General features: G+C 38.4%; 1 protein-coding gene across 2 annotated transcripts in view; it reads right to left on the bottom strand.

Annotated features, from left to right (window-relative positions):
- dclk2a (doublecortin-like kinase 2a) overlaps nt 1-17500 on the bottom strand; it is a 112565-nt gene that overhangs the window by 28573 nt on the left and 66492 nt on the right. For both annotated transcript variants that reach the window (XM_062033277.1, XM_062033278.1), the window contains exons 7-12: nt 14520-14592; nt 13544-13652; nt 9090-9147; nt 8912-9031; nt 4868-5014; nt 4664-4797 (exon numbers count right to left, since the gene is read on the bottom strand). In XM_062033277.1, the coding sequence (XP_061889261.1) occupies nt 4664-4797; nt 4868-5014; nt 8912-9031; nt 9090-9147; nt 13544-13652; nt 14520-14592 (641 nt within the window). The remainder of the gene's footprint in view (nt 1-4663; nt 4798-4867; nt 5015-8911; nt 9032-9089; nt 9148-13543; nt 13653-14519; nt 14593-17500) is intronic.

Genomic DNA, 17500 nt, shown 5'->3' with positions numbered 1-17500 from the left:
AGAGGGGGAGCACTTCCATTTTTTGTTACACACACTTGTTATTTCAAATGTTGGCCAGACGGGGAGCACTTCCAATTTTTTACACACACTTGTTATTTCATATGTTGGCCAGAGAGGGCGCACTTCCAATTTTTTTACAAACACTTGTTATTTCCTATGTTGGCCAGAGAGGGCGCACTTCCAATTTTTTTACAAACACTTGTTATTTCCTATGTTGTCCAGAGAGGGAGCACTTCTAATTTTTTACACACACTTGTTATTTCATATGTTGTCCAGAGAGGGCGCACTTCCAATTTTTTACACACACTTGTTATTTCATATGTTGTCCAGAGAGGGCGCACTTCCAATTTTTTACACACACTTGTTATTTCATATGTTGGCCATAGGGGGAGCACTTCCATTTTTTATTTTTTTTTACACACACTTGTTATTTCATATGTTGCCCAGAGAGGGAGCACTTCCAATTTTTTACAAACACTTATTTCCTATGTTGGCCAGAGGGGGAGCACTTCTAATTTTTTACACACACTTGTTATTTCATATGTTGTCCCGAGAGGGTGCAGTTCCAATTTTTTTTACAAACACTTGTTATTTCATATGTTGGCCAGAGGGGGAGCACTTCTAATTTTTTACACACACTTGTTATTTCATATGTTGGCCAGACGGGGAGCACTTCAAATTTTTTACACACACTTGTTATTTCATATGTTGACCAGAGGGGGAGCACTTTCAAAAGCGACACAAAGTCAATTTGAAAAATCCCTCCTTTTTGGGACCACCCTCATTTTGATGGATTGTCTGAGGAGGAATCCTTTTTTGATTGACAGCCAAGTGGGCCAATCAGACCTCTTGAAAAATATAAAATTTTTCAATCCCGTAAGCGACTTTTTCTTTGTAAAATCCAGCATCTTTATATTTTCTATCTGTAATTGGAGACTGAACTTGTGTTTGGAGAGTAGATGAGAATGAGCTTCCCCTACTTGAAAGACCAGCAGCCACCACTGATATATGGCCTGTGTTACATTGTACAATGAGAAAAATTATTAAAAAAGTTTAGCAAAATTCCATAATACAGTGATTCTCAAACTGTGGTACGCCAGAGAATCTCTTGAATCAATCAACCAATCAAAATGTATACATATAGCCCTTAATCACAAGTGTCTCAAAGGGCTGCACAAGCCACAACTACATCCAGATGCCACATTAAAGTACAGTGTTTTACTTTCCTATATTCAAACACAGTGCTACTGTTTAAACTGGGGGTAAAATATAAAACATTCATTGTAAATTATAAAACCTTTGCCTTGTTTTTAATGAATACTTAGGCCTACTACGCTGCTGTATTTTAATGTTGGTCATTATGTTGGTACTTGGAGTTTTTTCTGAGGTGGTACTTGGTGGAAAAAGTTTGAGGACCACACTGCAAAAAGTGAAATCTAAGTAAGATGAAATATGTCAAATAAGGGTGATATTTGCTTATTTTCTGTCTGATAAGATCATTCTTCTCACTAAGCAGATTTTATGTTAGAGTGTTTTACTTGTTTTAAGTGTTTTGCTCCTAAATGATGTCAGTAAGATATTACAGCTTGTTGCTGAGATTTGATGAGCTATATTGAGTAAAACATGCTTGAAACTAGAATATCAACTGTTGCAAAGCTGTGTCATCAACACTCACAAGTAGAAAACTACTTTTTTAAAGTCATCATTTCTTATTTCAAGCATGAAATAAAAAATCATGACTTTGACACAATTGTGTCTCATAATTAAAACAGATGACAGCCAAATGGACTTTGCTGTTTTATTTCCAATGAAACAATAGAACATACGTACTCATATAGTAGTACAGTTGGCACAGTACAGTAAACTGACAGTTAATATTTAAACATTTAACATTTCTAACTATTTTGAACAGAAATAGTTCAAGCACATTCAGATAAATTCCTCGAAATTACAATTAAAAACATTTGGGCCGGGGACCGGGCTGTATATATGCGCACTAATTGACTGAAAGAGCACGCACTTGGCGCGATGATGTCATGTTATCCATGGAAAAATGCATTTTTATACAATATGATTTGCCTGAGCGGCTAGGAGACCCCGAGAGTAACAAGCGCTTGCCTTGTTGCCTTTCCATTAAGAACAATAAATTAGTTTTTAGTAGAGATGTCCGATAATATCGGTCTGCCGATATTATCGGCCGATAAATGCGTTAAAATGTAATATCGGAAATTATTGGTATCGGTTTTTTTATTATCAGTATCGGGTTTTTTTATTTTTATTTTTTAATTAAATCCACATAAAAAGCACAAGATACACTTACAATTAGTGCACCAACCCAAAAAACCTCCCTCCCCCATTTACACTCATTCACACAAAAGGGTTGTTTCTTTCTCTTATTAATATTCTGCTTCCTACATTATATATCAATATATATCAATACAGTCTGCAAGGGATACAGTCCGTAAGCACACATGATTGTGCGTGCTGCTGCTCCACTAATAGTACTAACCTTTAACAGTTAATTTTACAAATTTTCATTAATTACTAGTTTCTATGTAACTGTTTTTATATTGTTGTACTTTCTTTTTTATTCAAGAAAATGTTTTTAATTTATTTATTTGATTCATTTTTTTAAAAAGTACCTTATCTTCACCATACCTGGTTGTCCAAATTAGGCATAATAATGTGTTAATTCCACGACTGTATATATCGGTTGATATCGGTATCGGTAATTAAAGAGTTGGACAATATCGGCATATCGGATATCGGCAAAAAGCCATTATCGGACATCCCTACTTTTTAGTAAAAGTTTGCTGGTTTCAAGAAATGTAATGCCGAGCGCATATCATTATGTCAAGATAATGGCACTAGCATTTACTTCTTTTAAGAATATTTTTCAACATATTGAGCGAAAAGGTCTCATATTTTTTCTACCAAGAAAAGTGCACTTGTTATTAGTGAGAATATACTTATTTTAAGCTATTTTTGGGTTCATTGAAGTTAGCTAATTTTACTTGTTTTGGAAAGTCTTGACAAGCCAAATTTTCTTGTTCTATTGGCAGATAATTTTGCTTAGTTCAAATAAAATACCCCTCATTTTTGTAAATTTTTTTTTCTTGTTTTTGAACACTGACTTTTTGCAGTGCTCTGACATAATATCAGAGAAAAATACTAATAACACAGATTTGTTTTTAAAAGTGCATATTATAGGATGACATCACATTGACTAGGGATGATACTCGAAACCGGTTTTCCCGGTTGTTCGATAAGAAAAGAACCGAGTTCTCAGACTCGAATCCCTTTTTGAGAACCGGTACCCGTTATCGAGACCACTTTAGTAAAGAAAAAGAGTTGGTTCTTTATTCGAATCCCTCGGAACGAATCCCGTCCCGACCAGAAATGCTCCGTGTGACATCACAAGAAATGACGTCACGTAGCTCAGTCATTAGGCGCAGATAGCGAAAGCAGGAAAAAAATGGACGGGAAAAAGCGCTCCAAGGTGTAATAAAGTTAAAAAAGAAAAGGTATAATCCAATGAATAACTTTACTGAGAGATTTGAGCAGGGTAAAACACATGACCAACACTTTTACAACCAACCGGAAACATAGCAACCAGGCTAGCAACGCACCTCCTTTATGGCAGCTGTCGCAACCTTCTTAAAACAACCGCAGCACATACATATATATATACAACACATCTCCTTTTTTAACTTTTGTTTTTCTTTCCTTGTAAACAAAACAAAATCACACTGTAGATGTGTTGTCTGTCTAATTATAAATAATGCAGACGAGGCGTGTTGGCTGACTTCTTGACGTTTACTTTCACAGCGTGCTCATAACCTCATTCTTACGTGACGACATGCAACAACACTTTTTGGGGCTACCGCGCATGCTCGTCACTCCCGTTGCATGCTGGGTAGTGTAGTTGTTATATTCCCCAGCTCATAACATCTTTCTCCCTATAAAGAAATAATGTTAACTCAATAAAGTGTATTTCTTTTTTTAGCTTTAACTTTTCATTTTTTAGCATTGTAACCACATTTGCAAACAACTTTTCTCTTCATAGAATTTTTCTTTCAATAAAGAAATAAAGTGCAAAAATGTCAAAGCATCATAACAAACAGTTATGTTCCAATAGCAGCAGAAGTGCACTTTTTGGAGAGCTGTATTATTTTCAGTTTTGTGCCCAAGACTGATTTTATTTGACACTATATTATTATTTATACACCTATAGTGATCACAGAGACAGGTTGTTTTTGTGTTACTGTATATATTTGTTTTTCTGAAACATCCCACTTAATATACTTTGGGTAACAACAGTCAATATTTTTTTTATTTTTTTAATTTTTTTAGGGGGGTAACAGTCAATATTTATTTATTTATTAGATTTTATTTTTTTCTTATATAATAAAACTGAGCTTTTGTTAAACCAAATTTTGTGTGTTTTTTTCCATATACAACAACCTATCTGGACTCAATAAGAGAATCGATAAGGAATCGGTTCGATAAGAGGATTCGATAATAGGCTCGAACTCAATAATTTCTTATCAAACATCATCCCTAACATTGACCACACCCTTAGCCCCACACCCACCGCCACAAGTATATTGGCAAGCTGTAATGTGACCTATGAACTGAGACGAGACGAGAGAAAAGGTCTTACCCAGATTCCGCGATGATTTCCGGCGCCACGTACGTTGGCGTCCCACACACGGTATACAGAGGACCTTCCACCACGGTGGCGAGACCGAAGTCCCCCAGTTTGAGAGACTTGGTGCCATCGGGATACTCCGACACCTGTCAGGAGATGCACTTGGGTCACCTTTGGATCAGAACCACACCTGTGCGTGTAACGACCGAGACCCACCAGCAGGTTTTCCGGCTTAATGTCTCTGTGCACCACGTTCATGTGGTGCAGGTACTGGAGGGCGGCGGCCAGGTTGCACACCATGACGCTGGCGCTTCTCTCCGTGTACTTGGCCGACGACGTGATGGCGTCGAATAGGTCGCCGCCCTGCGACACGCCAAGTTACACACACTTATATGTGGGGGGTGAAAGGACTTATGATGGATGTTAGCAAACAAACTGTCGTTTTAATCATGAAAACTTCAAGTACAAACTGACAAAAAACATCATCAAACATAAATAAACACACAATATATCATAGCTTAAATTGAACATGAGTGTGTAATAAAGTACACAATAACAAATGATTAATAGAGGATAAATATTAGATAGTCATGTTGAAACTTGAACATTCTATAACGTAGGGCTGGGCGATACATGGAATATACTGGATATATCGCGGGTTTGTCTCTGTGCGATAAAGAAAAGTACTATATGGTAGGGGTGTAACGGTACGTGTATTTGTATTGAACCGTTTCAGTATGGGGGTTCCGGTTCGGTTCGGAGGTGTGCCGAAGGAGTTTCCACACGGACATATTAAGTAGCGTAACGCACGTTGTGTAAACAATGCACACCGAGGCACAACACACGGCATGCTAGCAGCTAACGGGCTAGGATAGACTGACCATACGTCCTCTTTTCACCGGACATGTCCTCTTTTGCGGAGCTGTCAGGGCGGAGTTTCTTAAATGCCTCAAATGTCCGGCATTTTGAGTTAGGGTTGCGTGTATTTTCAATGTACGTTCAGGGTTAAGAAGGGGTTAAAAACAAAACGCGCAGCAGCATTGGTGAGGGAGGGGCAGAGAGAGAGAGAGAGAGTTATGATAAACGCGCATGCGTCGCCAGGCTCTGCTTTTTATCCATAGATTTATCACATTTAATGTTTCATTATCTATAGCAGGGGTGTCAAAAGTGTGCCCCGGAGGCCATTTGCGGCCCACAGCTAATGTCTTAAAGGCCCACGGCACATTCTAAAAATACTATTCAAATAAACAAAAACATAACAAAAGTGAAATAAAAAAGCTTAAAGGTTAAATGTCATTTAGAAAAAGTTGCAATGTTGACTAATAAAACAAAGCTGTTTTTTTTTTCTTTCAAACTGTCATTGCTCAAAACATAATATTTAGGGATGTCCGATAATATCGGCCTGCCGATATTATCGGCCGATAAATGCGTTAAAATGTAATATCGGAAATTATCGGTATCGTTTTTTTTATTATCTGTATCATTTTTTTTTTTTATTATTATTTTTTTTTTATTAAATCAACATAAAAAACACAAGATACACTTACAATTAGTGCACCAACCCAAAAAACCTCCCTCCCCCCATTTCTTTCTGTTATCAATATTCTGCTTCCTACATTATATATCAATATATATCAATACAGTCTGCAAGGGATACAGTCCGTAAGCACACATGATTGTGCGTGCTGCTGCTCCACTAATAGTACGAACCTTTAATAGTTAATTTTACTCATTTTCATTAATTACTAGTTTCTATGTAACTGTTTTTATATTGTTTTACTTTCTTTTTTATTCAAGAAAATGTTTTTAATTTAGTTATCTTATTTTATAATTTTTTTTAAAAAGTACCTTATCTTCACCATACCTGGTTGTCCAAATTAGGCATAATAATGTGTTAATTCCACGACTGCATATATCGGTTGATATCGGTATCGGTAATTAAAGAGTTGGACAATATCGGAATATCGGATATCGGCAAAAAGCCATTATCGGACATCCCTAATAATATTGAATCAAAATCAATGTTATTATGAATTATTGACCTATCCAATGTTCCCATTACTTCACATCAAGTATTACACTAAGAAAAATATTTTTGGTGGAAGATTTTGCAAATTTGGTAAATAAATAACCCAAAAATGTATATTTTGTTGTTTTCTTACTGTACCGAAAATGAACCGAACCGTGACCTCTAAACCGAACCGAAATGTTTGTGTACCGTTACACCCCTATTTGACACTATTTCTACATTCACCCATTCACACACACAGTCACACACTGAAGGCGGGAGCTAACCACCACCCATCAGGAGCAAGGGTGAAGTGTCTTGCTCAAGGACACAACGGACGTGACGAGGTTGGCAGAAGGTGGGGACTGAACCAGGAACCCTCAGGTTGCTGGCACGGCCGCTCTCCCAACTGCGCCACGCCGTCCCCGGATTGGATTAAATGTAGCTAAGCTACAGGGGAAGCTATCCCCAGAGAATTGTAGCAAGCTACACTACTAGCTACCCACAAAGCTGTTGGTGTGACAGTTGTCATCGTTTACAATCAGCTCATCAGCGTTATTAACGCCGACTTAGCAGTTAGTTCCTCATCAACATCGGTTATGTTGAAGAAAACCATTTCCCCCATTTTACAAACCCCGTTTCCATATGAGTTGGGAAATGGTGTTAGATGTAAATATAAACGGAATACAATGATTTGCAGATCCTTTTCAAGCCATATTCAGTTGAATATGCTACAAAGACAACATATTTGATGTTCAAACTCATAAACTTTTTTTTTGTGTGCAAATAATCATTAACTTTAGAATTTGATGGCAGCAACACGTGACAAAGAAGTTGGGAAAGGTGGCAAAAAAGACTGAGAAAGTTGAAGAATGCTCATCAAACACTTATTTGGAACATCCCACAGGTGAACAGGCAAATTGGGAACAGGTGGGTGCCATGATTGGGTATAAAAGTAGATTCCATGAAATGCTCAGTCATTCACAAACAAGGATGGGGCGAGGGTCACCACTTTGTCAACAAATGCCTGAGCAAATTGTTGAACAGTTTAAGAAAAACCTTTCTCAAGCAGCTATTGCAAGGAATTTAGGGATTTCACCATCTACGCTCCGTAATATCATCAAAGGGTTCAGAGAATCTGGAGAAATCACTGCACGTAAGCAGCTAAGCCCGTGACCTTCCATCCCTCAGGCTGTACTGCATCAACAAGCCACATCGGTGTGTAAAGGATATCACCACATGGGCTCAGGAACACTTCAGAAACCCACTGTCAGTAACTACAGTTGGTCGCTACATCTGTAAGTGCAAGTTAAAACTCTCCTATGCAAGGCGAAAACCGTTTATCAACAACACCCAGAAACGCCGTCGGCTTGGCTGGGCCCGAGCTCATCTAAGACGGACTGATACAAAGTGGAAAAGTGTTCTGTGGTCTGACGAGTCCACATTTCAAATTGTTTTTGGAAACTGTGGACGTCAAAGAGGAAAAGAACCATCCGGATTGTTATAGGCGCAAAGTGTAAAAGGCAGCATGTGTGATGGTATGGGGGTGTATTAGTGGCCAAGACATGGGCAACTTACACATCTGTGAAGGCACCATTAATGCTGAAAGGTACATACAGCTTTTGGAGCAACATATGTTGCCATCCAAGCAACGTTACCATGGACGCCCCTGCTTATTTCAGCAAGACAATGCCAAGCCACGTGTTACATCAACGTGGCTTCATAGTAAAAGAGTGCGGGTACTAGACTGGCCTGCCTGTAGTCCAGACATTGAAAATGTGTGGCACCTAAAATAGCAGAAGGGAGACCCCCGGACTGTTGAACAACTTAAGCTGTACATCAAGCAAGAATGGGAAAGAATTCCACCTGAGAAGCTTCAAAAATGTGTCTCCTCACTTCCCAAACCTTTACTGAGTGTTGTTAAAAGGAAAGGCCATGTAACACAGTGGTGAACATGCCCTTTCCAAACTACTTTGGCACGTGTTGCAGCCATGAAATTCTAAGTTAATTATTATTTGCAACAAAAAATATAAAGTTTATGAGTTTGAACATCAAATATGTTGTCTTTGTAGTGCATTCAACTGAATATGGCTTGAAAATGATTTGCAAATCATTGTATTCCGTTTATATTTACATCTAACACCATTTCCCAACTCATATGGAAACGGGGTTCGTACTTTCTCATGCACTCCCAATCATTATTTGGGTTGACAATCAATAGATGAGTGACGTTGAAGAATGAAGAACCCCACCTTGACAAGCTCCATGACGAGACAGAGCTCAGTGGGCGTGTCCACCTCCTCCACCAGCATGATGATGTTCGGGTGCTTCACGCGTCGCAGCACGGCCACCTCGTTCTCGATCAGGTGCTCCTGCCAGGGGGCGAGCGGCGTGAGGACCAAAGACGGAGACGACACAACGAAGACGTACCTTGCCGCTGCACTTGGCCTTGTCGATGATCTTCAGGGCAAACTCTTTCCCCGTGGACCTGAAAGGACAGACGGCGTGCAATGAAGACGGCGGCCATAACAGTAAAACAGCAAGAGGAAGCAAAGCGTTAGTGCTCAGCAGGGGAGCCCAGAGATTAATGAAAGTCGGCGGCAGAAATAAGACGACTCAGCGAGACATCGCACACTTCGCAGACAACAAGAATCTTTTAATGGCGCCTGAGGGAAAAACATTTTAGTTTTATAGTTTAACACGCTCAGTAGAATAAATGCTAAATGGGTTATACTTGTATAGCGCTTTTCTACCTTTAAAGGTACTCAAAGCACTTTGACACTATTTCCACACTGATGGTCAAAATGTACAAGAATATCTCCAACAGCAGTCCTAATATTTCGGTTTATTCTGTTTTAAATAGAGATGTCAATAAATGCTTTAAAATGTGATATCGGAAATGATCGGTTTCAAAAAGTAAAATGAATGACTTTTTAAAACGCCGTTGTACGGAGCGGTACATATCCGGTAAAACTAGGGGTGTAACGGTACACAAAAATTTGGGTTCGGTACGTACCTCGGTTTAGATCAGGGGTCACCAACCTTTTTGAAAGCAAGAGCTACTTCTTGGGTAGTGATTAATGCGAAGGGCTACCAGTTTGATACACACTTAAATAAATTGCCAGAAATAGCCAATTTGCTCAATTTACCTTTAACTCTATGTTATTATTAATAATTAATTATATTCACACTTAATTGAACGGTTTAAAAGAGGAGAAAACACGAAAAAAATGACAATTAAATTTTGAAACATAGTTTATCTTCAACTTCGACTCTTTAAAATTCAAAATTCAACCGAAAAAAAGAAGAGAAAAACTAGCTAATTTGAATCTTTTTGAAAAAATTAAAAAAATAATTTATAGAACATCGTTAGTAATTTTTCCTGATTAAGATAAATTTTAGAATTTTGATGACATGTTTTGAATAGGTTAAAATCCAATCTACACTTTGTTAGAATATATAACAAATTGGACCAAACTATATTTCTAATAAAGACAAATCATTATTTCTTCTAGATTTTCCAGAACAAAAATTTTAAAAGAAATTCAAAAGACTTTGAAATAAGATTTAAATTTCATTCTACAGATTTTCTAGATTCGCCAAAATATTTTTTTTGAATTTTAATCATACTAAGTTTGAAGAAATATTTCACAAATATTCTTCGTCGAAAAAACAGAAGCTAAAATGAAAAATTAAATTAAAATGTATTTATTATTCTTTACAATAAATTAAAAAAAATGTACTTGAATATTGATTTAAATTGTCAGGAAAGAAGAGGAAGGAATTTAAAAGGTAAAAAGGTATATGTGTTTAAAAATCCTAAAATCTTTTTTAAGGTTGTATTTTTTCTCTAAAATTGTCTTTCTGAAAGTTATAAGAAGCAAAGTAAAAAAAATGTATGAAATTATTTTAACAAAAGAAGACCAAGTCTTTAAAATATTTTCTTGGATTTTCAAATTCTATTTGAGTTTTGTCTCTCTTAGAATTAAAAATGTCAAGCAAAGCGAGACCAGCTTGCTAGTAAATAAATACAATTTAAAAAATAGAGGCAGCTCACTGGTAAGTGCTGCTATTTGAGCTATTTTTAGAACAGGCCAGCGGGCTACTCATCTGGTCCTTACGGGCTACCTGGTGCCCGCGGGCACCACGTTGGTGACCCCTGGTTTAGAGGTCACGGTTCGGTTCAGTTTCGGTACAGTAAGAAAACAACAAAATATACATTTTTGGGTTATTTATTAACCAAATCTGCAAAATCTTCCACCAAAAATATTTTTCTTAGTGTAATATTTGATGTGAAGTAATGGGAACCTTGGATAGGTCAATAATTCATAATAACATTGATTTTGATTCAATATTATGTTTTGAGCAATGACAGTTTGAAAGAAAAAAAAAACAGCTTTGTTTTATTAGTCAACATTGCAACTTTTTCTAAAGTACATTTAACCTTTAAGCTTTTTTATTTCACTTTTGTTATGTTTTTGTTTATTTGAATAGTATTTTTAGAATGTGCCGTGGGCCTTTAAAACATTAGCTGTGGGCCGCAAATGGCCTCCGGGGCACACTTTTGACACCCCTGCTATAGATAATAAAAAATTAAATGTGATAAATCTATGGATAAAAAGCAGAGCCTGGCGACGCATGCGCGTTTATCATAACTCTCTCTCTCTGTCTCTCTCTGCCCCTCCCTCACCAATGCTGCTGTTTGTTTTGTTTTTAACCCCTTCTTAACCCTGAACGTACATTGAAAATACACGCAACCCTAACTCAAAATGCCGGACATTTGATGCATTTAAGAAACTCCGCCCTGACAGCTCCGCAAAAGAGGACATGTCCGGTGAAAAGAGGACGTATGGTCAGTCTATCCTAGCCCGTTAGCTGCTAGCATGCCGTGTGTTGTGCCTCGGTGTGCATTGTTTACACAACGTGCGTTACGCTACTTAATATGTCCGTGTGGAAACTCGTTCGGTACACCTACGAACCAAACCGGAACCCCCGCACCGAAACGGTTCAATACAAATACACATACCGTTACACCCCTAGGTAAAACACGGATATAAACGCAGTCAGCAGCCCCTCCCCTCCCCCCTACACAACACAGGAGTTGACGACCGCAGCATGAGAGGTTTACTGGCGACGCTTGATGACCTCATCAAACTGCCGCGAGCGCAGCATGACAACAACAAGAGTGTGTCGTTGCCGGTGCTGTAGCCGTGGCTAACAAGCGAGCTCGCTCTGTGACTGACTAATGACACCATGTCTATGGTTTGGGATTATTTTAAAGTGTGTCGGACGGATAAAAAAAAATGGCAATTTGCAATGACTGCAAAAAGTTGGTTATGCGAGGAGGAACCAAGACGTCTTCCTTTAATACGAGCAATTTTATCTCCCACCTCTTCAAGAATAATAAGGAGGTACACGATGAATACAAGCGGAAGATGGATGAAAAGCAAACACTGAAAAAAAGTAGTACCACACACTTCAAAAAGTGAAATCTAAGTAAGATGAAATATCTCAAATAAGGGTGATATTTGCTTATTTTTGGTCTGATAAGATCATTCTTCTCACTAAGCAGATTTTATGTTGGAGTGTTTTACTTGTTTTAAGTGTTTTGCTCCTAAATGATGTCAGTAAGATATTACAGCTGAGATTTGATGAGCTATATTGAGTAAAACATGCTTGAAACTAGAATATCAACTGTTGCAAAGCTGTGTCATCAACACTCACAAGTAGAAAACTACTTTTTTAAAGTCATAATTTCTTATTTCAAGCATGAAAAAAACAAAACATGATTTTGACACAATTGTGTCTCATAATTAAAACAGATGACAGCCAAATGGACTTTGCTGTTTTATTTCCAATGAAACAATAGAACATACGTACTCATATAGTAGTACAGTTGGCACAGTACAGCAAACTGACAGTTAATATTTAAACATTTAACATGTGACATTTATAACTATTTTGAACAGAAATAGTTCATGCACATTCAGTTGAATACTTCATAATTACAATTAAACATTTTTTGGCCGGGGGCCGGGCTGTATATATGCGCACTAATTGACTGAAAGAGCACGCACTTGGCGCAATGATGTCATGTTATCTATGGAAAAATGCATTTTTAGACAATATGATTTGCCTGAGCGGCTAGGAGACCCCGAGAGTAACAAGCGCTTGCCTTGTTGCCTTTCCATTAAGAACTATAAATTAGTTTTTAGTATAAGTTTGCTGGTTTCAAGAAATGTAAAGCCGGGCGCATATCATTATGTCAAGATAATGGCACTAGCATTTTTTTCTACCAAGAAAAGTGCACTTGTTATTAGTGAGAATATACTTATTTTAAGATATTTTTGGGTTCATTGAGGTTAGCTAATTTTACTTGTTTTGGAAAGTTTTGACAAGCCGAATTTTCTTGTTCTATTGGCAGATAATTTCGCTTAGTTCAAATAAAATAACCCTCATTTTTGTATTTTCTTTTCTTGTTTTTGAACACTGACTTTTTGCAGTGTAGTCGTCGCTTAAAGACTCCGCCGAGAAAAAACAAAAATACAACAAAAACCACCAACAAAAAGCTCACGTTGTGGTCAAGGACAACGCATGACGGTGGAGTTTGGTGTGGCTAGTCTGCCCTGCGTGGCGCACACTTTGCAGCTTGCAGTGAACGGAGATGCCCTGTCTCAACGCAGCATTTCAGAAGCTCTGGCTGACTGCTAGGCCACTTCAAGCACTCACCACTAGCTTGCAGAACATTTGTTACACTCATACAAATACGTTAGAGCAGGGCAGATTGAGCCCAGTTTATAATGTCCTGTTCTACAGTATACCAGGCAGTATACCGGACATCTCTATTTCCACTTACAACCAAGCATTACAACCAGTTAACTTACCTCTCCACGCACTCCTTCACCACAGCAAAGTTGCCGTCGCCGATAACTTTGCCAATGGCGTACTTGTCCAGGATAGTGGCAGGCGGGCTGTTGCCATGGTTACCGTTGACTGTGGACCGAAGACAAATAAGACAGTAACATGATGAGTGGGTGACCGGCATCAAGGAAACGACGAGACCTTAGGCCTCTCCTTTCCTCGTCCTCATCCACATGCTATCTTGGTTTCCTCTCCTAGTTTTGCTACATGAAGGCTGCATGCTTCCTTTCCTCCTTGGGTCCATTCAACCTCAAAAAAGGGAAATGGTAGAGGATGAGGAAATGAAAAGAATGGACTGAGAGGAGAGGAAAGAAAAGGAAATGAGAGGCACTAAAGCAAAGGGGAGCGGAAGGTAATAATAATAATAGATTTTATTTGTAAAAAGCACTTTACATTGAGTAAACAACCTCAAAGTGCTACAGTGTATTAAAAAATAAACAAAAAAATAAAAATAAAAAGATAAGAAAAGAAAATTAAAATTAAAACAGCCAAATAGCTAAAACTAGTATGCATATATCTAAAAAAAGGCTTTTTTTTTTAAAAAAAAGAAGGGTTTTTAAGCCTTTTTTAAAAGCATCCACAGTCTGTGGTACCCTCAGGTGGTCAGGGAGAGCGTTAGACAGACTCAGAGCGGCGGAGGTAAAAATGGGAAAAGAGAGAAGGGGAGGAAAGGAGGCAAAGTTAAGGATAGAAAAGCAGAGGAAGGAAAGAATGACCGGAGTTGAGTGAAATGAAAAATTGACCAATGCCGAAAGCTTGCAAGAGGAACAGAAGGAGAGACAAGGACATAAACCACATGCTGGAAAAGAAGGAAAGAAGGGGAGAAAAAGAGATTGATGACAAATGGAAGGAAGAGAGGAAATGAGGAGACAAGGACTCCACTCCGGACAAGAGGAGACGTGAATAAGGAGAGGAAAACAAAGAGAAAATTGAACGTACCCTCAGTCCCCCCCTGGTGGTCGTTCAGTGAACCGTTGATGTTTGAATTGGAGACGTGATGACACGGAGCGATCTGCAAGAAGCCAAAAAGAACTAAAACAATAATAATAACTTCTTCCATCATGTCTTCACACTAAAAAAAATGTTATTTTGTGTGTTTACATTATATTCATCAAGTCAGCTTTTTTCCATGATGTGAAATGATAAATCCAAACATTCTGCCAAGTCAGTAATGCTGCGACTTGGCCCGCAGACGACGAGGACTTTGCCAAGTGGCCGAATCAGACACAAGCTCTGTAGTGTGGTCTGGACCGCCAATAATCCATCAATAAATCAGATTAGCGTGTCAAAGTGCCAGGTAATACAACACAAACATGAAGATGCTGATTGATGTCTGCTATGTAGGTCAACAGCATCCTCTCCTTTACATCATTTCCCAGGAGAAACTTTGTGTACAATATTTAAATATTTAAAGGGGAACTGCACTTTTTACAGACATATCAAAATCGGCTCATTCTAGGTGGCTAGCCATGCAGCTAATGGGAGCAATCAAACCGCCAACAATACTAAATTTACGTTCCGTAATCTGTATTATAACCAAGCTGTAGGGACGTTGTTATGAGTTATTAGTTTGTAATGCACAACACCAGTCTGTACTGACTGAAAAACAGTCATATTATAATTATAAAACATAAAACAGTCATATTATAATCATAATATAATCATATTACTAACTGTAAAAGTATTAGCCCGCATTCCATGTTTTGTTTGTACAGAGCTAGCTCGACAGCACATGTACTGTAGTTGTAATAACATGCATGACGGGCTGCATGTATCATGATCAATATCAAAGCGACTCACTCAATGTTTTTTTCCCGGTTTATTTTGGGTATGCACTCCATTTATGTCAAAATAGTTGGCTCCAAGTTCCACATTTACAGCGTCAAAGTCACGGCGACATCGTCCGCTCCGACGTTTCACCCTTTCTTCGTGCTGGCGTCTGTAACCAGTAGTTCATCCTCCGTATATTCAGCTTCAAAAAGATAAGGCTGCGAATCCTCATTTGTCTGAAAAAGTAATCTTCTTTGTCTGTTACCAAGTCCGCCATGATTTGAACATACAAGTGTTTGTTTCCGAAAGCAGGAACACACGTTTGTTGCCGGAAGTCGGAAGTGTGCTGCTATGGAAACGGGAAAAAATTGTGCTGAGAAAATCAGTTACGGCAATGCTTAAAGGCCTACTGAAATGAATTTTTTTTATTTAAACGGGGATAGCAGATCCATTCTATGTGTCATACTTGATCATTTCGCGATATTGCCATATTTTTGCTGAAAGGATTTAGTAGAGAACAACGATGATAAAGTTTGCAACTTTTGGTCGCTGATTAAAAAAAGCCTTGACCCTACCGGAAGTAGCGTGACGTCACAGGAGCTAGTATTCCTCAGAATTCCCCGTTGTTTACAATGGAGCGAGAGAGATTCGGACCGAGAAAGCGACGATTACCCCATTAATTTGAGCGAGGATGAAAGATTCGTGGATGAGGAACGTTAAGAGTGACGGACTAGAATGCAGTGAAAGACATATCTTTTTTCGCTCTGACTGTAACTTAGGTACAAGCTGGCTCATTGGATTCCACACTCTCCTTTTTATATTGTGGATCACGGATTTGTATTTTAAACCACCTGGGATACTATATCCTCTTGAAAATGAGAGTCGAGAACGCGAAATGGACATTCACAGTGACTTTTATCCCCACGACAATACATCAGCGAAGCTCTTTAGCTACTGAGCTAACGTGATAGCATCTGGCTCCAATGCAGATAGAAACAAAATAAATAAATCCCTGACTGGAAGGATAGACAGAAGATCAACAATACTATTAAATCACGGACATGTAACTACACGGTTAATAATTCCCAGCTTGGCGATGCTTAACAATGCTGTTGCTAACGACGCCATTGAAGCTAACTTAGCAACCGGACCTCACAGAGCTATGATAAAAACATTAGCTATCCACCTACGCCAGCCAGCCCTCATCTGCTCATCAACACCCGTGCTCACCTGCGTTCCAGCGATCGACAGCGCGACGAAGGACTTCACCCGATCACAGATGCGGTCGGCGAGACAGAGGCAGTTAAGGTGAGTTCGCCGGCTAACGCGTCTGCTATCCATCTCTGTCTTCCTGGTTGTGTTGCTGTAGTCCGCCGCTAATACACCGATCCCACCTACAACTTTCTTCTTTGCAGTCTCCATTGTTCATTAAACAAATTGCAAAAGATTCACCAACACAGATGTCCAGAATACTGTAGAATTTTTCGATGAAAACAGAGCAGTTTGCATGGGTCCGAATACTTCCGTTGCCGTCGTGAGGTCACGCGCATACGTCATCATACATAGACGTTTTCAAGCGGAAGTTTAGCGGGAAATTTAAAATGTCACTTTATAAGTTAACCCGGCCGTTTTGGCATGTGTTGCAATGTTAAGATTTCATCATTGATATATAAACTATCAGACTGCGTGGTCGGTTGTAGTGGCTTTCAGTAGTCCTTTAAAATGACCAAAATGTGGTAAATATTTGATATAGTACATATTGTTATAATTTAAACGTGTAGGATTTAAACTTAAGAGGAAAAAAGCCTTGAAGATATAAGAAAAGTCAAATATAATCTCCAATCTTCTTTAAACAAAAACATTTAGCTACGCTAAAGTCTTCAGCTAACAAAAACATAAGAGAACAAATGTGAAATAAAGTGCCCTGGTTTAAGAGGACATGTTTAAACTTCAGCAGCAGCATGAAAATAATGAACAATAAACTTTATCATAGGACATACACACAAAGGTGTTAGCCACTGCTTCATGACGCTGTGTGACAAGCTGTGTTCTGAAAATGACTTTAAAAAAGTCATTCCTTACTTTACCAAAAATGTAATTGAATTAGTAACGGAATTACTCTTTAATAAGTGTATATAATTACTAGGGAA

The sequence above is a fragment of the Entelurus aequoreus genome, linkage group LG22, assembly GCF_033978785.1.
Source record: "Entelurus aequoreus isolate RoL-2023_Sb linkage group LG22, RoL_Eaeq_v1.1, whole genome shotgun sequence".
Taxonomy (NCBI): domain Eukaryota; kingdom Metazoa; phylum Chordata; class Actinopteri; order Syngnathiformes; family Syngnathidae; genus Entelurus; species Entelurus aequoreus.
The sequence above is the reverse complement of the archived record's forward strand: the minus strand, read 5'-3'. Positions and strand labels throughout refer to the sequence as shown.